The 22,934-nt window shown below is 42.5% G+C and overlaps 1 protein-coding gene across 2 annotated transcripts; it reads right to left on the reverse strand.

The window, feature by feature from the left end:
* Window positions 1-1,261: 1,261 nt before the first annotated feature.
* Window positions 1,262-15,640, reverse strand: PBK (PDZ binding kinase). 2 transcript variants are annotated; one of them, XM_084767613.1, is made up of 8 exons: window positions 15,358-15,640; window positions 12,986-13,063; window positions 9,594-9,687; window positions 8,069-8,211; window positions 7,461-7,630; window positions 5,640-5,769; window positions 2,526-2,705; window positions 1,262-2,085 (listed from the first exon to the last, which is right to left on the reverse strand). In XM_084767613.1, the coding sequence occupies exons 2-8, from the start codon at window positions 13,041-13,043 to the stop codon at window positions 1,886-1,888; spliced, it is 975 nt and encodes a 324-aa protein (XP_084623739.1). In that variant the 5' UTR covers window positions 13,044-13,063; window positions 15,358-15,640; the 3' UTR covers window positions 1,262-1,885. The 2 variants fall into 2 exon arrangements, with proteins under 2 accessions (XP_084623739.1, XP_084623740.1); XM_084767614.1 differs by lacking the exon at window positions 12,986-13,063 and having other exon boundaries at window positions 15,358-15,639.
* Window positions 15,641-22,934: the final 7,294 nt, after the last annotated feature.

Here is a 22,934-nt window from a genome sequence, read left to right on the forward strand (position 1 = left end):
TTGATACTTAGCAGGAGTAAAGTACATGGAACACATATCTTGTTTCTAATACCTTTCTCAAAAAAAAAAAAATTGTGGAGTTCTGGGGGAAATCCTGGGTCAGATAAACCTAGATCTTACAACATCAAAAAAATTTAAGAAAGAAATCTAAATCATATGGTTCATGTCAAAGGAACACTGGAGTCCACTGAAAGAGCCCCCAGCTAATACACTAGGACAAGCTGATTGAATAGTAATATCATGTAGTGTAATAATTTGAGTCCATACTAAAAGATGAATTATGGAGAACAATAAATCCACATATGCTAAGGCAAACTATACATACAAGTATAGCATTGGAAAGGAGGAAATGTGTACTATACTAACAGATACTCTGCCAACAATAGCAACAGCTAGTGAGCAGTCAACAGTCAGTGTTACCGTGTTGATATTGATGGCTTGCTATAGAAGGGTATTTACCTTTCCCAAACCCTGTAATCACACATGAACATGAAATAAGCAGACAAGTCCCAGTTGAGCTCTGTTGTACAAAATACCTAACCACCACACACCCTAGAACTCAAGCAATGGAAAACAAAAATCTAAAACTTAATAGTCAAGGGATTATGACATCTCCAAGTGTGGCATTTGAAGGGGATTGTAGAACAAAAAGTCACTAAACAGGAAATCTGAGTTAAGTGTGGACTTGAACTGCATGTCAGTACTGGTTTATTGTGACAAGTAGTGATGTAAAGCGATATATGGAAATAGGGTGTCTATAGGAACAGAATAAATCACTGAAAGTGCCAATTTATGTTTGAGGTAATTCATGCTTTATGGCCAGTAAGCAGGACCTATCAACTGGGCAAATCTACTAAAGATAACACATCATAGAAAGGGCAGGTAAGACTTTGATTTCAGTGTGCACACTTAAACAATTCTATAAGTAAGCTTTCAAGTTGATATCACTTTCCTACTGTTTTAATGGACAATGTGCTAATTAGTGATGTTTCTTGGTATACTCATAAAAGGAACCTCCCAGGAAATTCTAGAGGATAATGCTTCCTAATTACTTTTCAAAATTCTATCTGTTGCCAAGTCTGAGTACACCACCTGGTTTCACCAGTTCAGTTAACTCTGGTAATTGCAGGGAGCTGTGACTCAGAAACAGCTGATGCAATTTAACCTTACTTTACACATAAAAACACAAGACTGAGAGAAACCACATTCATTCCACAAGTCCAATGGCAAGACATCAACAACAGAAGGTAATGCTGAGGTGCCTGGTACTAACACTGCCCTTTATTGATTGTTTATTTGTACATCACAACCTTTAAAAGACTTAGGATACAGTCAGTTAAAAAAAAAAAAAAGGGCACAAAAAATATTCAATATTCAATAAACTAGACACTAAGATGTAGAGAGATGCAAGACAGCTACAACTAGGGTCTAAAGTACCCTAGGAGCTATTCTTCTGAACCATGCTCTTTTCAAGCTCTAGAGCACATGGGCTGACAGACCAGCTAAAGGCTGGATATTATGAGCAGATGAAGACTAACTTTGTACTATATGTCGTAAAAAAAAATTTAGTAACCCATTAAAAAGAATGCCTAAAAAGACCTTTGATAAAGCAGTAGTCCTAAAGTCATCACAGACAGAGATCAATAGTGTTTTAAATCAGTAGGGGCAGCATCTAGGTACTTGGAGAATTAGCTTTTTAAACTTCACAGACTATCCAGTGCAATAAATGCTTATAAGAAATAACATGTCGGAAAATTATGGAGACATTAACTACATAGTGATCCTAAAATAAGCCAGTCTAGCCACTGCAGGTCATAGTAACTAAATAAATGCATCTAAGTTAACATACAAACTATGCTTCATGCTTAGATGACCAGAAGTGGTGTCATTGGCCATCTAGTTCCAAAGCTTCAACAATGTGTGCGGCAGAAGGACGATTTTTAGGATCCTCATTTGTACACACAGAGAAGAGTTCAATAACCTTCTGGTAGGATTCATCCAGCTCCTCCATGTTGATGGATGGCCTGGTCCCCAGGGCTGCATAGTATGCATCATCATCAAAGTCACTCTCATCAAAGGTTGCATCTGCACATGAAGGGGTTAGAGATGAAAACAAGCAAGATCATGTAGGTCATGGAAAACCTCAACAGCTTACCCTCCTGCAACAAGATAGCATTCCCTATACAGCAGGCAGTCTGTCAACTTTCCTGCAACAGAGATTAGCTATTTTCTCTCCAGCAAAAAGTTAAGGAAAACTGTTCAACTAGATGACCCACCCACCCAATGTAAATTTATTAAAGAAAAATGGGAGAACATATGAGTGGAGGGGGTTCAGCGAGGAATACCCTTATTTTCCTATTCTCAATCTATATCTCATTTGTATGAGATTAAGTCTAACCAATTAATCACAGTCTTATATAAAAAACAACTTGCTGTTTAAATTTTAACTTAGTGAAAGGACAATTGTATGCATTAATCTACTGGAGAGAAACTCAGATTTATGTTAAACCTATTTATATTTATACCTTCATCATCATCATCATCATCTGGAAGATTGATGTGTGGAATACATAAAGTCATCATTTCCCACAGAGTAAGGCCAAAAGCAAATATATCTGCCTTGTCAGTAATAATTCCATTTTCTTCCAAGGCTTCCTTGGGTTTCCATGGCTCAGTACCAATATAACAGGCTTCAGGATCAGTCACTGACACACACACACACAAAAATACAAGCAGAATAGTCATGAGAGTAAGCATTAAAGATCATGGAGAAAGGCAAGCAACAAACAAAACCCATTTGTATGGGGAGCTCAACCTCTATAAAGGATTTGTCTTTTATCAGACTGGCAAGTATTAAAATTTCATCGCTTGGTGGGAATGTAACAAAACAGTTCAGCTGGGCAGCGGTGTCCCATGCCTTTAATACTAGCCCTGAGGAGACAGGCAGGAGAATCTTGAGTTCAAGTCCACTTTGGTCTGCAGATCAAGTTCCAGGACAGCCAAGGTCACACAGAAACAGTCTCAAAATACAAAACAAAAACAGTTCTCTTAGAAGGTAACAGAAATATAAAGAATATAGATTCCAGACTCGAGCCAGACCACCTTGCTTGGCTTCAAAGATGTGCATGTGACACTGCAGATCACTTACTTCATGTCTGGGCCTTGAGTTTTCTGCAAGCAAAGAAATCACAGAGGCTGGGAACAAAATGAAGTTTCAGTGCTTCCACAGTTGCTAAGAGAACCAGAAGGGATAATCACACTGGCCTTTAAAGTGTCTGCACAGGAATAACCATGCCACTCAAAGTTCCTGTACAATCTACAGCCATTTGGTCAATTTCAATAGAAAAACAAAAGCCAAGTGTGGTGCACGCCTTTAATCCCAGCACCCCAGAGGCAGAGGCAGGCGCATCTCTGTATGTTCAAGGCTAGCCTGGTATACAGAGTGTCCAGGGCAGACAGGACTGTTGTTACAGAGAAAGCCTGTGTCCAAAAACAAACAAACAAAAAAAGAAAACAACAAAAACCTAGTAAAAATTGATTAGGAAAAAGACTCAGATCAATCTGCAAAGAATTAACATTTCAATAGTATCCGAATACCCAGAATTCCTAATACACAGATCTTTCTCCATCTAGTCACAGCTTAGTGATGCTTTATGGCTTCCAGACTAGAGGCTTATACCTAGTGGATTTATTCACTTTATTCTTAGATTTTTTAATATCTTGGGGGTTTACCAGTTATAAATGGAATTTAATTATTTTCTTTTTCCTAGTATTTTCTAATATACAGAAATACAGTAGATAACTTCACTCATTCTAATATCACTTTTCTTCTAAAAATCAGCCATATGTTGACTGTTTCTTTACTAGATGAGAGATTTTTGGATTTCCTAGTTCTTATATCTATTCTGATATTTATATTTTTCTAGGAAATTATCATTTTCATCTATGTTGTCAACTTGATGAAATGCAGCTGTGTTTACATGTACACATCTGTCAAACATGCAGCTGTGACCCTCTTCATGCCTAATAGTGGGGTTATGTTCTTTTTCTTTTTCCACAGATCCAGCTTTTGGCTTTATTAACATTTTTCAGGGTTTGTTTTTCTTGACTTCTGTTCCTGTCTTTCTTACTGCTTTCACGACTCTGCTCTTCCTTTTTGGCTGACGAGGAAGTGCAGCCAATAGTGTTGAGTTTGGTCTTTTTTTTAACATAATCACTAATAACAACTAGTTTTCCTGGGAAATAAGTGGTTTTACATGTATCACTTTATGAATCAACTCAAAACAGTCTCCAGATTTCCCTTGCTATGACCCAATGACCCCCAATAGTTACATAAATTTACACTGCTAAGCTTTCAAATACTCAAGGCTCTCCTAGATATTTTAATAGTCTCTAATTCCTTTTTCTAGGAAAGATTTAAAGGTATGATGTCTTCCTAAAAGCAAAACTTCCTTTACATGTTTAAAAACTATTTGTGTGATGAAGATCAATCAAATTCACTGAACAGGGTTAAAGTATATTACACTACAAAATATAATTTCTCAGCATTCCCTTACTATTATCTCCATTTTTATACAAGTAAGGATAGAATTTTAAACAATGCATATAACTCACTTCCAAACAAGTAGTTTAATCAAAGAAGTTTGTCTTCAAAATTCTACTTTGAGGCTCTCAATAAATTTACAAGCAGAGAAAGAAACATTTGTGGAGAAAGGGGAAGATGTAATAGTGAATTCTGATCACCATGATTGCAGCAGAATGCCCAGAAGCTGGGTGTGTGCCTCTTCCAAAGTCATTCAGTTAAAACCCATGCTAATCAGGGCCAAGGTGGGCAGACTGAGGACTGTGGGAGGCCTGTAAGCCTGAGGCCATCCCAAACAACCAGTTCAAACAAGCCAAAGTAAAACAACCAAAAAAAAAAAAAACCATACAGACACACCAAGATGACAGTAATTGCCCATGTGACAAGGAAGGAGCTGGGGGCTCAGAAGAGGCAAAACACTAAAGATGCTATGTGTTAATATTTTTTCTAAAACAGTTCATTTAAAGCCATGTAGGTGGTGCTGGAGAGATGGCTCAGAGGTTAAGAGCACTGACTATTCTTCCAGAGGTCCTGAGTTCAATTCCCAGCAACCACACGGTGGCTCACAACCATCTATAATGTGATCTGAGGCCCTCTTCTGACATGCGGGCAGAGCAATGTATACATAGTAATAAGTAAATCTTTAAAACGCTGGGCGTGGTGGCGCACGCCTTTAATCCCAGCATGTGGAAGGCAGAGGCAGGCGGATCACTGTGAGTTCAAGGCCAGCCTGGTCTACAAAGTGACTCCAGGACAGCCAAGGATACACAGAGAAACCCTGTCTCAAAAAAAAAAAAAAAAAGAAAGAAAGAAAGAAAGAAAAAAAAAGCCATGTAGGTTTATGTTTTAGAATGTAAAAATTGTATGAACTTAAAACAGTGCTATTAGCCAGCCAGGTGTGGTGGCGCATGCCTTTAATCCCAGCACTCAGGAGGCAGAGGTAGGTGGATCTCTGAGTTTGAGGCCAGCCTGGTCTACAAAGAGAGTCAAGGACAGCCAAGGCTGTTACACAAAGAAACCATGTCTTCAAAAAACAAACAAAAAGAGTGTTACTTACCAGTCATATTTTCATCCAATGGCAGAGAGACTCCTACATCACAGATTTTAATTGTTTCGAAATCACCTTTAATTACAACATTTGAAGATTTTATATCTCCATGAAGCAGCTTCTTTTCTTGATGCAGATACTAAAATTGTAAAAGCAATGAGATACATGAGCAGAAAAAGACTAATAAAAACACTTTCAATTAAAAAAATGACTTGAATGATAGACTTATTTCAAAGTATTTGAAACCAAGAAGGAAATATGCCATATCATGTAAAAGTAATTTTATTCTCCTTGCTCAATTGTTATCTGGGAAGCTAACTGCCTCCTTCTGCTAACCTAGGCCTAGAATGTTTTAGCTTCTGAGACTTCTGCTTTTTCTTCCCCCACCCCCACCCCTGGGACAGGGTTTCTCTGACTTGTTCTGTGCTCTGGGCTGGCTGTTCTGGCTCAAACTCTTCCCCCAGCTGATTTATTTAATCTGGTTTATCTCTTGCCCGGAATTGTTCTGCTTGGCCTCAAACTAACTCAGCAATCTGCTCTAATCTTCTGGCTTCTTCACGTTTTCTGGTCTGTTCCGTCTTCACCTGAGTTTTCTCTCTCTGCAACCCATCTCTCTATTACTGTCCTGGTAAAAACTGCCTCATAACTAGCTTCCCTTTGCTCTAAGAGAGTTGGTTTTATCCTATTCTGTCATACCTTCTCTGTTTCATCACTTTCTGCCACTCAATTAGACATCACTTTCAAATGTGGGAGCTTCCTTCTACAAACTAACTACCTTTGTTTGGGATTAAAGGCATGTACCACCATACCTGGATCCAAGCTTTTCTTTACCTGATACTTGCTCTATACCAGGCTGGCCTTGAACTCAGATCTGTTTGCCTCTGTCTCCTGGATTAAAGGCATGCTTGTATTCCAGCTGGATCACACAGACCTAGAAGGCCTTTGGATGTGATCTTTTGCCAGAACAGCCATGTTCTGAATTAACATTCTTCTCCAATGTCATCTAGAATTCTTCTTAAAGATGTCTGAATTCTCAAAGCCCATATAATTTTCTATTCAGAAGATTCCAAAACCCTCCAATTCCAATAGTTTCAGATTTAATTTTGGAATTTACACAATAAAGCAAACTTACCTCAAGCTGTGATGTAATACAAGAAAAGCAGGTGATGAGACCTCTATAATTCGTGAGCAGAAGCAGAAATGTAATCCAAAACTAAATTATGTTTTGTACATTGACTTCTTTCTGGGTTGCAAGCAATTAGTCCCATTTGAACAGTACTGCAAAATGGCTGCTCATGTGCCAGCATTTGAGCACTTAGAAATGAGGCCATTCGCGCTGTGATCTGCTCTTACACAAGAGCTTACTACGTTTACTTCAAATGCAGGCCACCATGTGGTGAGCAAGCTCCAACATGGTTTACACTCCACCTCACTGATTTCACTCTACATACATACATACATACAAGTCATTCATATGGTTAGCTGTAGGAGCTCTGGGGTAGAATTTTGGGGGTCACTAATGTGTATATTATCATATCATCTGCAAACAGCAATACTGTGCCTTTTTCTATCCTTTTTCAAGACAGAGTTTCTCTGTATAGCCCTGGCTGTCCTGGAACTGACTGGGTCGACCAGGCTGGGTCGAACTCAAGAGATCCACCTGCTTGTGACTCCAGAGTGCTGGGATTAAAGGCATGTGCCACCCCAGCCTGGCAATCTATACATTTCTTCCCTTATGTTCTCTTTACTCAAAAACACAGTAACATAGGTACAACATGTTTGATTTCTTCATAGTTCACCAAAGCTATTTAAATACAATGGCATAGTTACCTTTAGCCCTCTTGCCATGTGCAGGGCAACTCTGAGAATTACAGCTGCGGGGAAAGGACTTCCGCTGTCTTTGTTCCGCTCTTCTATTAGGTCATTCAGAGACTTCTCCCCTCCATACTCCATAGCCAGGCACAGGCTGCCATCACTGGCCTCAGTAAAAGCGCGATACCCTTAAGAAAACGTGACATTAGACTCTGGAAGCCAGGGCTTCCTCAGTAATGTCACTTGGAACTGGACTAGAACAATGAGATAGCTATTATTTATAAAACTAACGCAGAGGTACAACTTCAATGCCTTCAAGTGTGTGTCTAGCACCACTGATCAAAATAGTTTTACTATCCTTCTGTAAAGAGAATGGTTTCACCAACACTATTAGTACCAAAAAATGCCAAGAGCAAACAACGCACAAACCCACCTAAATGAAGACCATTCTACATTCCTGAGATCTTTATGTGAATTTTTACTTTAGACAATTCACATTAACTTGATTCCAACAACAAGCAGGCCCAACTTTATTTTTATTAGCAAAACCAATTCAGTGTATACTGATCCTAAATACACAGAGCACTGTTCTACCAAACACTGCCACCAAGCCAATTTAAACTTACCTATAATGTTTGGATGATTAAGGTTTTTTAAAATCTTAGCTTCATCAGTTAGTCTCTTCTGATACACAGTTCGATAATCATCATTACATAAAGGATTTATCTTCTTCACGGCCCAAGGAGAGTGAGACAACCCTCTTGGAGATCTAAAGTAGACATGTTTAAATTTAAGTGTACAAAATAAATAGAAACCAATGACACAGCCAGGCGGTCACACCTGTAATCCCAGTAATCCAGGAGGCAAAAATCAGGTGGATCTCTTGAGTTTGAGGCAAGCATGGTCTACAAAGTCACTCCAGAACAGCCAAAGCTACACACTGACTCAAAGCCAAAATGAACAAGACAACAACAACAACAACAACAACAACAACAAAAACATCAACACACTCAAATTCTGACTCCATAGAAATGTTTTTAAAAATAAATGAAATTCTTTGACTAATCAACCCTGTTAGATTTCTGCTTTGCCTAACTCAGTGTCTTTATACCCTGAACAGCACATGACATCTAAGCTGAGAAGGGATTAAAGAGTGAAGATTAGGATGGGATGTTTATAAAAAGTACAATTAAACTTGAAAACTGCTACCCTATTTCCTAACATTTCTATCCTGGCATGTCAGTCTAGTATTTTATCAACATTTATCTATATGTATCAGAGGTGAGTTATCACACACTACAATTAATATGAAAGAAACCTAGGTGCTCAAACACAGTCTCTATAAAATAGCATGATATTCTATTATTATTTGAAATTTCATACTAATATGTTTTTTATCAAATCTACTTTCCATTCCTTCCCCTCCAATTCCTCTTCTATCCCGCCACCACCCTCCTTCCTAACTCCATGTGCTCTTTCTTTTTTCTTTTTTTAAAAATTTATTTATTTACTATGTATACAGTGTTCTGCTTGCATATGTGCTTGTACACCAGAGGGGGCACCAGATCTCATTATAGATGATTGTGAGCCACCATGTGGTTCCTGGGAATTGAACTCAGATCTCTGGAAGAGCAGCCAGTATTCTTAACCTCTGAGCCATCTCTCCAGCTCCCCCCAGCCCCCATGTGCTCTTTATTTTTCAGCCTACTGAGTCCACTTAATGCATGGGTATAGGACCTCCTACTAGAGCATGGGTAGCCTCTTAGGGGCTGCATCCCTAAGGAGAACTGCCTCCTCTTGCCTCTGGCCATTAACTGCAATAGTCCCCATCCCTAGCATGCTCTTCTTCACCAACTACTATTTCAACTCCACGTAGAACAATTCTCCTACCCTGTTCACCACACTCAAAGCCATGTTCTAGGCTCTTTCTACCATTTTGCCTTATTATAAAAGCCAGAAGGGAAAAGGGTTAAGCTACTTCTGTTTTAATAATCTACTAGGAGGAATCTAGAAGTAAAGTATTTGTGGCAGATAGCTCTGACAGCTATCAAGACTCTAAGAACTGGAATGTAGCCTTCAGGTGTGATAGGTACTTACCCAATCAAAGCACAGTGGACCCAAGGTCCCACAAGCAGGAAATCTTGCACTCACCTTTTCATTAGGTAAACACTGACCCCAGTCCCAAAGCCAAGCTTCTGCATAAATGGAGAGGCAGGGATATTTACACATGGAGTAGAACACAATACTAAAAAGCAAAAACAAAAGCCAAAACTTAGAATTTAAAAGAGTAACACAAAAACACCTTGACAGTCTTAAAACCCTGCCATAAGATTAATAATGGCATCATTTTTTACAGAGTGTGTGGGTACCCTTTGACCAAGACTACTTTTGCAACTCTCAGGGTAACACTAATAATGTAAATGGCTTGCTTTTTGTGGCATATAAAGCTAAGAATTTTTAAAATCTTTTCAATTATTATATGTGCATGAATATATCTCACATATCTATATCTATACACACACTACACACACACACACACACACACACACACACACACACAGAAGGGGGAGAGGAGAGAGAGCAAGCGCAGATGTGAATGCCATCAAAGGCCAACTTTATGAACTTGTTTCTATTTGGGCAGATCACATTTGGGCTAACCTGTTAAACCATCTCACTGGCCCTTTTTTTTACATTCTTAAGAGGCTATTTAAAAATAAAGATTATAGCTGGAGAGATGGCTCATAGGTTAAGTGCACTGTCTGTTCTTCCAAAGGTCCTGAGTTCAATTCTCAGCAACTGCATGGTGTCTCACAACCATCTATAATGAGATCTGGTGCCCTCTTCTGATGTGCAGGCACACATGTGGGCAGAATACTGTATAGATAATAAATAAATCTTGGGGCTGGAGAGATGGCTCAGCAGTTCAGAGCACTGGCTGTTCTTCCAGAGGTCCTGAGTTCAATTCCCAGCAACCACATGGTGCCTCAAAACCATCTGTAAAGGGATCTGCTTCTCTCTTCTGAGTGTGTATGAAGACAGATCACTCATATATATAAAAATAAATATTAAAAAAGAAAGAATATAGTCTTTAATCCCATGTAACACTAAGGAGGCAGAGGCAATCTCTGAGTTTGAAGCCAGCCTGATCTACAGAGCAAGTTCCAGGACGGCCAGGGATACACAAAGAAGCCCTGTCTCAAGCAAAAAACAAAAACAAACTGACAAATAAAGAACATACAGTTGGTAAGGTGGCTCAGTGGTCAAGAATACTTGCTACTCCTACAGATGGCCAGTGTTTCATTCCCTGCACACATATCAGGCAGCTTATAAACCATCTGTAACTCCAACTTCCAGGAAAGTCTCCATGTGCATGTGTCACACACCATACACTTACACACCAATGAATAAAAATATATCTAAAGAAAAAAAGAGCAATCCCAGCACTCAGGAGGCAGAGGCAGACAGATCTGAGTTCAAGGTCAGCCTGGACTACAGTGATCCCAAGAAAGTCAGGGCTACACAGAGAAACCCTGTCTCAAATAACCCAAGACAGAGACAAAGGCAGAGATAGAACAAGCAAGCGTAGGAAGTTTTAATATGATCCTCAAAGTCTACCAGGAACATCAACTTTGTGATACATTGACATCTACAAAAGTCATGTACAAAACTGCACTCTAGTTAATAAAACAGAAAATTAGAAGAAAACCTTGTAATGTTTTAAGTACATTTAGGATTCAGCGCTGAATCACATTCACACGTTCATAGCTATCCTGGGATACATATGACCTGTGTGCCTGGAACTATATACAACTTAGCCTTTTACATGAAGTTTCCTGATCCCATGGCATATGTCCAAGGAGACCACACACACACACACACACACACACACACACACACACACACACACACACAATGTATGCATGTCTGAATACTAGAATTTGCTTTGGCAACTGCACAAACAAAAATAAAACAAACAAATATAATTCAGAGCATTCTATAATTATAAATAGATGAGACGGTTCTGCTTCAGGTCAGAAATAACTAACTGCTCTTGAAGCTTCTCTCTCTATGAACTGCAAAACCCAACAAAATACAAGTTTTCAGGTATGTGACAAGAGGCAGAGGTGGTGACCTCTGAGCAAAGAGGAACAGACAAAACAGCAAAGCAAGCCCTGGCATCTCCCTATGCTTGAATACAGAGGGAACAGTCTTGGCAAACCAGGAGACAGCCATAGGTCAAGGACGACTATGTAGCTGAAGGCTATACTGCAGAACAGAGAGGAGGCTAAAAATAAAGTCAAAAGGTGAACTGAAAAGACCCCATAAAGTGTGTGGCTAAGTACTTAACTGTACACATAATGGGTAGCATCCTCCAAGCCAGGAAAGCAATATGCTAAATAACAGTCTAGGAATAAGACAGATACCATCAGCTAGACCAGTGGTACTGCAACAGACTGTTAAGTCCTCTAAAGGGTAACAAGCAGTATGACAGCTAACTTTTAGCCCAAAGTCTGTAAGAAAGTTTAAAAGCCAGTCTTAAAAGAAGTAAGCTTAGCAGGGAGTGGTGATGCACACCTTTAATACCAGCACTCATGGAGGCAGAGGCAGAGGCAGGCGGATCACAATGATTCTACAAAGTGAGTCCAAGACAGCCAAGACTAACAGAAAAACCCTGTCTGGAGTGGGGTGGGGGGGGGAGTAAGCTTACCACCATTCACCTCTATGAGCTTTGGAGTTTTATGAAACCAAAATCCAGCACTCAGTCACTCAATGACATAAAATATCTACCACCTAACCAAAAATTACCAGATATGATAGCAAAAAGCTTTGCTAATACCAGAAGAAAAATAAACCAATCAAAACATACCACCAAATGGCAGGAATGGCAGAACAAATTGCAAAAACAGATACATATCTCAGAAAGATAACTCACGGATGTAAAAGATAGCCTGGGCACACTGAGGAATACAGATGTTCTTAAAGGTCCCCGTGGGCCGGGTGTGGGAGCAGAAGCTGGAATCTCAGAGGGGCTTAGGTCTAAAAAGGGCACTTGGGACCAACTCCATCTGAGATACACTGGGAACAACACTAGTATGCCCACTAGCGTCTCTACAAAAATATGCTGCGCCAGTGCAATAAGGGATTTTTTTTTTAAGTTATAGAGATTGAAGTGGGAAAAAAAGTTAATGTCTATTAACCTATACATGACCAACTGAAGATAGTCTAAACAATCTTCGAGACACCTCCACAGGTAAAACGCTTGCTGTACAAGGCTGATTGATTTCTGGATCCTACCTAGAAGGAAAGAGCCAATTCCTCTGTTATCTTCCAGTTCAAGCCAGAAAACCATCACTGGACAGAACCTGAAGTCCACAACGCCAATCAGTCCACACAAAATCTGGCCCGCACTATTAGAAGCTCCGTAATGGTCAGGGCAGTTATAATGGCCAGTGCTATGATGGTTTACAAACAATGACAAAGGAGCAAACACTACAACACTTCTAGTGGAAACAGCAATAAGAAAAGGTCTTCTGTAATCTTACCAGATTTCCTTTTTTCAGATAATTTGTTTGGTGTCTTGAAATTATTGATTCCTTCCATTGTAGCAATCACTTTAGGTCCTGTGATGAAAACAAGCTAAGTTATACTGCAGGTACACAGAATAACCTCAGCTGGGAACACCTGTGATCCCAGCACTCTGGGAGGCAGAAGCAAGAGGATCGCTGTGAGTTCGAGGCCAGCCTGGTCGAGGACAGCCACGGCTACACAGAGAAACCCTGTCTCAAAAGAACAAAACAAACAAATGAATAACACTCTAATTCGTGAGAATTCCATAACATCATTTTACCACAGAAACACACAATTTGAGAGCTAAAAACGACCTCAGCAAATACTTAGTAAAATTGTATTTACAAAGGTAAAATTGAGCTGGGCATGGTGGCGGCACACCTTTAATTCCAGGCAAAGGCAGGCGGGTCTCTGTGAGTTCGAGGCCAGCCTGGTCTACAGAGGGAGTTCAAGACTGCCAAGGCTACACAGAGAAACCCTGTCTCAAAAAAACAAAGCAACAACAGCAAAGGTAAAATGGAAACCCAGAGATACAATTACTTACCTATGTTCATACTATCAGTGATTAGGGGTTATATACTTGAAGGCCAGAGACATAGTTCGGAAGGCAAAAGCAGCTGCTGCCAAGCCTGTCAACTTGAGTTCAATTCCTGGGTCCCATACAGTAGAAAGGGAGATCCAACTCTCACAGGTTGTCTTCTGACCGCCACCCACACACTGTGGCACATGCCTCCCCCCCACCCCCATACACAACACACATAGAAATGTAATTTTTAAAACTTGTAAAAATGTAACTTGAATTACACACACACACACACACACACACACACACACACACACACACACACACCTACCTGAGTCAAAAAAGTAAGCAGGAAATGGGAATGTAGCCAGGAGTTCAATTCCCAGTCCCCAAACCAAAAGGTAAATACTGTCTTGTCCTTATGCTTCCCAGGAGAAGGTACAAACATGTCTCACTATCCTTTAAGACAGCCCTATATGCACGCCTGCAACACCAGCACTGGGTAGGCTATGACCAGCATGGGCAACAGTGAGACCCTACAGCAAAGAAAACAAACACAGAAAACTCTGCACAGAAGCAGCATTATTCCTAACGGTCCAAACAGACAAGTACCCACTAGATGCTGAACGAAGAACACAATGTGGGATCTGCATACAAAGTAACAAAATATTGCTGTGTACAACATAAATGAACCAGGAAAACATGTTAAGCGAAAGAAACCAGATATGGAAAGCCACACATGAGATTCCATTGATGGAACATGTCTAGAGCTGTCCAGAAATGTCCAGAAAATGCCATGATTTCCTGATGGCGCAAGGAAGAAAGGGGGGCGGGGGGAGTCGCTTTCTAGATTGAACAAATTTTTTTTGAATGAGCGTATCGGAGATTGGGGGCTCATTTTTGGATGCTTTATTAGACATCTTGGTGGGAAGGTCAAATAAGCAGCCAAATACAGATCTGGAACAAAGCCAAAGACACGACTTTATGGGCTTATCAACAGAGATGGGATTAAAGCTGAGATGCAAGCACACTGCACGCTCTAACCACTGAACCAACTCTCCGGAGCCCCTCACCGATAACTTTATAATATTGTTTAACAGTGCTCGACTTTTCAAAAGCATCTTCTTATTGCTATATGCTAACTCTACATCATTATGAGTTTCACTAAGGATTTTCTGTATGTAAATATAATTTTCAAAATTACCAACATTCCCATATATCAAATTCTACCCGCTGCCACACCCCTGTGCTTTCTTTGGCCTCCATTCCCTAGTGCTGGGACCACAGGCACTCAGTAGTGCTCCTAGGTTTTGGGGTCCTGAGGATGTCACTCAGGGCTGCATGCATGCCAATGAGTCACTGCCCTACAGCAGGACACATCCCTACCTTTCTATGGTGGCCTCACCTTAAAAGCAGAGGCATTAGCTGAAAAGTGGTCCCTCCCCCCGCCCAGCCCCCCCCCCCCCGGCCTCCTTCACGGAGAAGAGGGTGACTTCCTCTCTAAACGCCCAAACTCCCCGCGATCCAGCTCAGTGTCAAAGTCTCGGAGGTGAGCGAAGGTTTCAGAGTGTTCCCTCCTCGCCCTGCGCTGTCTTCCCTGGGTCCTCTCTCAATCCTCCCCTGGCCACTGCGCCGGCCCCATCAGCTGTTCTGCCCGCAAATCTTCTCCCCAACCGTCCGCGGCTGTCCTCCTCCCGGGCCAGCGTCCTCCTCACCTAGTGGCAGTCTCCCTCCCGTCCGGCGACCAGGTCCTCGAAGCCCCCACCCCTCCCCTCCCCTCCTCCGCCCGCAGTTCACCCTCGGGTCCGCCACGCTTTCCCTTACCTCGCTCGCACCCTCGGCTGAAAAGATGAAAGTGACGAGCTGGCTCAAAGCTGTCTGGCCACCTAGTCCGGAAGGTGCAAGGGACAGCTCCCGCCAACACTCGGTAGCCGCCGGAGCGTTTAGGGTGCGCGCGTTTCCAAAGGCTGCACCCCACCGAGAGGCACAGGGATTAGAGTTCCGCTGGGGCTCTGCGCCGTGCGGGCAGCTGCTCAGGAGAGTGCAAGGAACAGAACCCCACCTACACTCGCCCTAACTGGCGCTGCTTTCAAGGCGCGCGCGCGTTTTCGAAGCCCGTCCCTGACTACAGGACGGCACTAGGGTCAAAACTCCTGTGTTCGCGTAGTCTGCCCAGGCTTACAAGGGTTTCCAGGTTTGTCTGAAGAGAGGGGCGTGGTGGCACACGCCTTCAATCCTTAGCACCTGGAAGCAGAAGCCCATGGATCGCTGTGAGTTCAAGGCCAGGTCTACAAAGCAAGCCCAGGACCCCCAAGGTTACACAGAGATACCCTTTTTTTTTTTTTTTTTGGTTTTTTGAGACAGGGTTTCTCTGTGTGGCCTTGGCTGTCCTGGACTCACTTTGTAGACCAGGCTGGCCTGGAACTCAGAGATCCGCCTGCCTCTGCCTCCCGAGTGCTGGGATTAAAGGCGTGCGCCACCACGCCCGGCGAGATACCCTATCTTGAAAAAAACAAAACAGAAGAAGAAAAAGAAGAAGAAGAAAGAAAGAAAGAAAGAAAGCTTCTAGAGGAATAGCTGGAAAGGTGTGTCAGGTAGATGCTGGCAGAAAAACAAGATGAGTGCCTGTTTGGAAGGCAAATCTATCCAGATTACAAATACTGCTCAGAATATGTGTTAGGTAGGATGTTTTATCGCAGATTTATGTGATCTTAAATCACTAACAGGAAATAAGTAGTTAAGAGTTTCAGCATTTGGGTGTGAGCCATCTCACTGGGCACCTACTGTGTGTCGGGTGTCTGCGTAACACATTGCCTAATGCCCACTGCATCATTGCATGATCTACCATGGTCACTGCAAGAGACATGAAATGTGTTTAGGAGAACAGGAAGACATCCTATGTGGTTCAAAGACCATGTGATACTTTTAAAAAGAAAACATACAACGTAATTCAAGAAACACTGAGATGCCTCCCCAACAGGGGGAGGAATTCAACGGCAGTCTGAGCCCAGATAGATGGGGACAGTGTCTTTACTATGACAGTATCACACAGTCACATGGTCCATATATATATATACATTTATGTGCTTATATGCATTAACACATACTTGTCTAGTGACATCAGTTTCGTTGGCACTGCTATCTATTTTATTTCTAAGACTCAGTTTCTCAGATATTTTCTCTTACATATCTTTAAAAATTTGTTTTTATTTATTGTATATGAGTGCTTCATCTGCCGAAGAGGGCATCAGATCACATTATAGATGGTTGTGAGCCACCATGTGGCTGCTGGGAATTGAGCTCAGGACCTTTGGAAGAGCAGGCAGTGTTCTTAACCGCTGAGCCATCGCTCCAGCACCATATCTTTCTTTTCCTTTCCTTTCTTTCTTTCTTTCTTTTTTTTTTTTTTAAGCTAGACTCTTTGTATATAGATCTGACTGACCTGGAACTTGACATGTAGACCAGGCCAGCCTCAGACTCATAGAGGTCCTCTTGTTTCTATCTTCCAGATGCTGGGATCAAAGGCAGCACCCCATTACCCTGGTAATGTTTTAAATAACTTTTTTTTTTACGCACTTAGGTGTTTTGCCTGTGTATATGTCTGTGCACCATGAACATGCAGTGCCCACAGAGACCAGAGAAGAAGTCGAGTTCCATAGCACTGGAGTTACAGTCATTAGGCACTGTGTGGGTGCTGGGAATCAAACTCAGGTCCTCTGGAAGAACAGCCAGTGCTCTTAGCTGCTGAGCTATCCCTCCAATGCTGTGATTTTTTTTTCTTTTTTTTTTCTTTTTTTAAGAGAGGGAAGGTTTTCTGGGTTTAGAACTCTATGGCATCATTCAAGCAAAATAAACGTATTGTTTAGTTTTTGCCCTGACGTATGTTAAGCAACTGTTGGAAATCAGTGTTGTGACGAGGGCGTCATGAAGACTGATGAGGAGCTCCGTCACAAGCAGCCCTGCTCCCCAACAATTTCAGCTGTTCAGATACAGTGGGGGTCAGTCACAGACTGCTGCCCTGTGCCCAGCCTTCAAAGTCAAACCCTTCTGCAGCTGTAACCTTCCTTAGCCTGTTTCATTGGCCTCAAGAGAAAAGGCCCCTCCCCGTGCCTAGGACGCCCAGTCAACCCATAAGCTCCAGAGGCAGCTCCTTCCCTCCCACACCACTGCCAAATCCCCCACCTCTCTTTACCTTCCCCTCCTCTAAAGGCCTTTTAAAAAAACAAACACACATCGAGAACAGCAGTAGCCAGCACTTATTTAGTATTCATGATGTGTCTGGCATGAATTCTCTTGCTATACAATGTATGAATGTATTTAGTCCTCACAAGTCTATCACATGGATTGCTATGATAAAACCTCGTATTTCTCTTTGAGATATATATATCTCATATGAAGAAAACATGCATTAGACACCTTACTGATATGATTTCCAGGCTGATTTGTTTTCCTGCAAATATCATGAAAAACTTTTTTTTTTCAAATGAGGAAATCGAGGAAGGAAAGAGTTAAGTAATATGCCTGAGGTCAGAGCTAATAACTTATGTGAACAGGATTTAAGTGTATGTTGGACTTAGTGTTCCTTTTAAACAAACATTATCAAAATCTCTTCCATCGCGCGCACACACACACACACACACACACACACACACACACACTCCCTCACCTCCCAGAATCTTTCCACTTTAGATCACTGCCTTCCACACACAGAAGTACAGTGTCTTTTCTCACCTCCCCTGCTCCCACTTCTTGTGTGTGTGTGTATGTATTTATTTACTTATTCATTATTTACTTACTTAGATAGGTTCTTATGTAAGTATTTTTGGTTTTCCAAGATAGAGTTTCTCTGTTTATCCTTGGCTGTCCTGGACTCGATTTGTAGACCAGGCTGGTCTTGAACTCATAGTGTGTGTGTGTGTGTGTGTGTGTGTTCATGTGCGCTTCAAGGCCAGAAGAGGGGGTCAGATTCCCTGGAGCTAGAGTGATAGGCATGTGTGAGCTGTGTGCTAGGTCTCAGGTCCTCTGCAAGGGCAGCAAGCACTCTTTTTTTTTTTTAAACAGGGTTTCTCTATGTTATCTTGGCTGTCCTGGACTCACTTTGTAGACCAGGCCTTGAACTCACAGTGATCTGCCTGCCTCTGCCTCCTGAGTGCTGGGATTAAAGGTGTGTGCTATTATGCCTGGCTCTGCAAGCAATCTCAACGCTCCTGCCCTATCACAATGTGTGTGTGTGTGTGTGTGTGTGTGTGTGTGTGTGTGTGTGTGTAATGAGATACCAGAAGAACTAAAATTGGATTTCAGGGTAACTAGGGCAAAGGTTAAGAAATAGGCCTACAGGAGATAATCTGGCCAGCTGCAAAGAGCAGCCCCCACTAGAGATATCCTAGTGACTAGAGATGGCCTAGTGACTGACCCAAAGGGTCCCACCGGAGATAGAGTTGATAAGAGACCCAGTTTTATGGCCACATTCCTTCCTGCTCACCAGAGATAGCCTTACCTAGCAGCCGACCCAACCTGTTGGGGAGAACAAAAGAAGTTAAGCCCTGGGCGGTCTTGGCGCCCTTTTCTGACATTGGGAGGATAAAAGGACCAGAGATCGGCGCTGAATTAAAGGTTCCTCTTGTATTTTACAGAGGTTTCCTGTGTTTTCTGGTTCTTTTTGGAGGATCAATCTGGGCGTGACAATGTGTGTGTGTGTGTGTGTGTGTGTGTAAACATTGCATTTTATGCCTTGCCATCATTAACTACCTATAATGTTCTATGTTTTTATTGAGTCTTATGTTTTTATGAGCCCCCTGTGTTCTATTCGTAGTAGATAATAAAATTCTGCCTGAAGCCGGACCCCAAAAGTCTCTTCTCCTAACTAAGTTTGTGAAAAGAAGCTCTCGGGAGATGAAACGATTGACACAAGTATAAGTCGACGCTGAAGTATCAGTGAAAACAAAGTCCCTGGCCTAATATTTACACCTACCCTGCTCTGGTTCGGTCTTGGACCTGTAAAAGCACCCCTAGAGATTACCCACAGAAACAGGAGGTCACCACAAGTTTACTGCTACTGCCTGTGAAATGCACCCCATTTATCTTGGAAACTCCGCCTGCTAGTCCTTTGTCATAGAGAGCAGCTCCAACCGGGCTCAGTTGTTTCTCCTGGTAGTTAAAGCCATAATCCCGTTGCTTAACAAAAGACCCAACTGGACTTTGACTCTAGCGGACTAGCTTCAGAGTAACAGCCGAGCTTTCGTTTGCCTGCTTGCTTGGGTGTGAGACAACGCTTCAGCTAGCCCAGCAAGGACGACCTTGATCTTCTGATCTTCCTGCCTCTCATCCTGAAGACTGAGCCCCTCACCCCCCAGTTTATGCCATGCTAGGGGTGGAATCCAGGCCTTCATGCATACAACTAAGCCACATCCCCACACTATTTTTATAACATAAATTCTAAACTCTGCTCTCAAGGGTTTTCCAGGACTTAATTTCAAAGCTTAATTTTTTCTTCCTTTCTAGCATATTAATGGTTTCTTCTCTTTACTACTGTTGCATTCTAATTCTCTTTGAGGTCGTGTCTTTGCTGCTGACTGGCTAGAAGGATGGTGAGAATGTTTAGGAAAGAATTATATATACATATATATATATATATTTTATCACATTACTTCTGTATTTCTAACCCATCAGTTCCACATGGTCTTGAACATTACACAGGTTCTGGTGCCCTGAGATCTTCAGGTTCTGAGGCAAAGGCACTAGAACCTTCTGTGTATTGGCCTGTGTGTTGCCCTTTGTCTTTCTTTCTTTTTTATTTTTATTTTATTTTATTTATTTATTTATTTGGTTTTTCGAGGCAGGGTTTCTCTGTATAGCCTGGACTCCCTTTGTAGACCAGCCTGGCCTCTGCCTGCTTCTACCTCCCCGGCGCTGGAATTAAAGGCATGGCCTTTGTCTTTCTATAGCCTGAACTAGAGATTCCCTTTTGTTCCTTATGTCAACTTGACACAAGCCGAAGTCTTTTGAGTAGAGGGAACCTCTATTGAGAAAAACGCCTTCATCCTTCATCGTAAGGTCCAGCTGTAGGGCACTCTTTTAATTAGTGACTGATGGGGGAGGGCCCAGCCCATTGTAGGTGGTACCATCCCAGAGCTAGTGGTCCTAGGTTCTATAAGAAAGCAGGCCGGGCATGGTGGCGCACACCTTTAATCCCAGCACTCAGGAGGCAGAGGCAGGTGGATCGCTGTGAATTTGAGGCCAGCCTGGTCTCCAAAGTGAGTCCAGGACAGCCAAGGCTATACAGAGAAACCCTGTTTTGAAAAACCAAAAAAAGAAAAAAAAAAAAAAAAAAAGAAAAGAAAAGAAAAAAAAAAGAAAAGAAAAGAAAAAAGAAAGCAGGCTGAGCAAGCCATAGTGAAAGTAGCATTCCCCTGCAGCCTCTGCATCAGCTTCAGCCTCCAGGTTCCTATCCTGTGTGAGTTCCTGCCCTCACAGCTGTTATATGGAACCGGGAACAAAATGATCCCTTTCCTACCAGAGCTGGTTTGGGTTCGCGCTGTCTCATCACAGCAACAGATACCCTAAGTACGACACCGTTATGACCTCATCTATGTTCTGTCATCTCTTCCTCCTACATCTCTGATGTCTCTTCCTTTCCCTGACTGGACTGCCAGCCGTCCAAGCACTTCCTCTCAGACCACTGCTCAACTGCTGACACTGCTCAGCTTACTGCCCTGCTACGTGCCCCTCCTCTCTTCTTGTAGCTTTGCGCCTCACAGTCTGGTTAGTATTCTTGTCTGTAAACTTCATCCTGCCGTCGCCCTGCTCAAACTCTCCAGGGACCTCGTAAAACTTCAGGGTAAATTTCACTCTTTGTGATCTAACCCCAAGTGTCTTTTCCCACAGTTGGCTTCACTGGGTCTCTGGGCTCTGGTTAAGACTAAGTCTGTGGCTGTGCCTGGAGGGCTCATGTTTGTTTTGGTTTGTTTTGGTTTTTTCCCCTCATATCTCCAGGATAGACAGGCACACACTCTTTTCTCATCCAGGGACATCTTTCCTGTCTGGATTAGCATCACCTCACCGTGTACCATTCTGTCCCATCATCAGTTCTTTTTCTCCTCACATCCTCTTTTCTCCTCACAGTCCACAGCCATGGCTATTCTTCCTCTGAGCTCCTGGAGCACCTTCTAATTCTCCTAGTCCAGGACATTCCAACACAGTAGAACTCTCTTTACTTCCGTCTCCCTCCTACAGCATCACTTCTAGATTCTTCTCCTGGGCATGTGCTCAGAAATGAGTCAGTGAAAAAGATGGACAAACTCTCTGTGTCATGGAGAATTAGTCTGTACATTGGTGACTGGCCCGCTGGTCCGGGAACAGTCACTGAAGTGAAGTTTCAAGGTCTTCGCAGCAGTCCCTGAGGCCACGTTTGCCATCTGCTGCAGCTGAGCTGTGTACCTCCATTCACACTGCCCCCCCCCCCCAGCACACCACCCCGGAGGAAATTCACCCTTGAATTCCCACAGCCTGCTATGATGATACTGGAAATGAGGCCTCGCTTGGGAAACTAATGAGATTTGAATGAAGTCACGTGGGTGCTGTCTAGACTGACAGGACTGAGGCTCTTAAAGAAAGGACGCCAGCCAAGTCGCATCTGAGTGTTCAGTTTAACACAATGATGACATTAATCAAAGTCAGCAGAAGTCCCACAGCAAAGGGGACAGATCCGTAGCACTGTCCTTCATGTTAGCTGACAATTGCGAGCACTAGGTCGCCAGGCTACCCATAACTTTTGTCCACCTTGGCTACAAATCTGTGACGCAACCCACACCCCAACACCCCCACACCACATCATTTTCTAGACCTGTTCTTAGAACTAAGCAACTATTGTCAGCTATTACAAAGGACATTTTATCCCTATGAAAAAGTACAGAGAAAGACCAGAAAGATACCCAAAGCAGGACCATCTGTCCCTGTGCACTTTGGGTATACCACTCGCTTGACACATGGGTACCTTTAGCAGTCTACAAGCCTCTTGAACCCCATCTTTTAGGGATGTCTTTGGAGGCTTCGTATACCTATGATAAATTATTAACCCAATCTTTGCATCTGTGTCTCCAAGGATGGGGAGTGGACTGGATGGTCTATGTTTCCAATCTTGGTTGTTTCTTGCCTTGGTCTTCCTGGTGACTGATTGCCATGAAGATCCTGTGAGAACAATCATGTGTCCATAACTCAGGAAGCTCCAAGGCCTTGAAAGCCCTGGGCCAGCAACCAGGCATCTGGGAGAGAAGGCATAGCTACATCCCTGTGGTGGGTGGGTGGAGAAGGGAAGCCATAGGAAGGTCTCTGCAGCCACCTGCTTAGAAAGCACAGCCCTGCTCAACCTAAAGGGGCCCATGCAGCTTTTTTCTTTCTCTCAC

Source organism: Acomys minous (assembly GCF_964271855.1).
Source record: "Acomys minous genome assembly, chromosome: 18".
In the NCBI taxonomy this organism is placed as follows: domain Eukaryota; kingdom Metazoa; phylum Chordata; class Mammalia; order Rodentia; family Muridae; genus Acomys; species Acomys minous.

Excerpts from the sequence above, each read along its gene's own strand:
- PBK (XM_084767613.1), bottom strand. The coding sequence starts at position 13,043 with ATGGAAGGAATCAATAATTTCAAGACACCAAACAAATTATCTGAAAAA. Across the intron at positions 8,212-9,593 it reads AGTGTTTACCTAATGAAAAG|ATCTCCAAGAGGGTTGTCTC; the intron begins GTGAGTGCAAGA and ends TGTCTACTTTAG. Across the intron at positions 5,770-7,460 it reads ACATGGCAAGAGGGCTAAAG|TATCTGCATCAAGAAAAGAA; the intron begins GTAACTATGCCA and ends TTACAATTTTAG.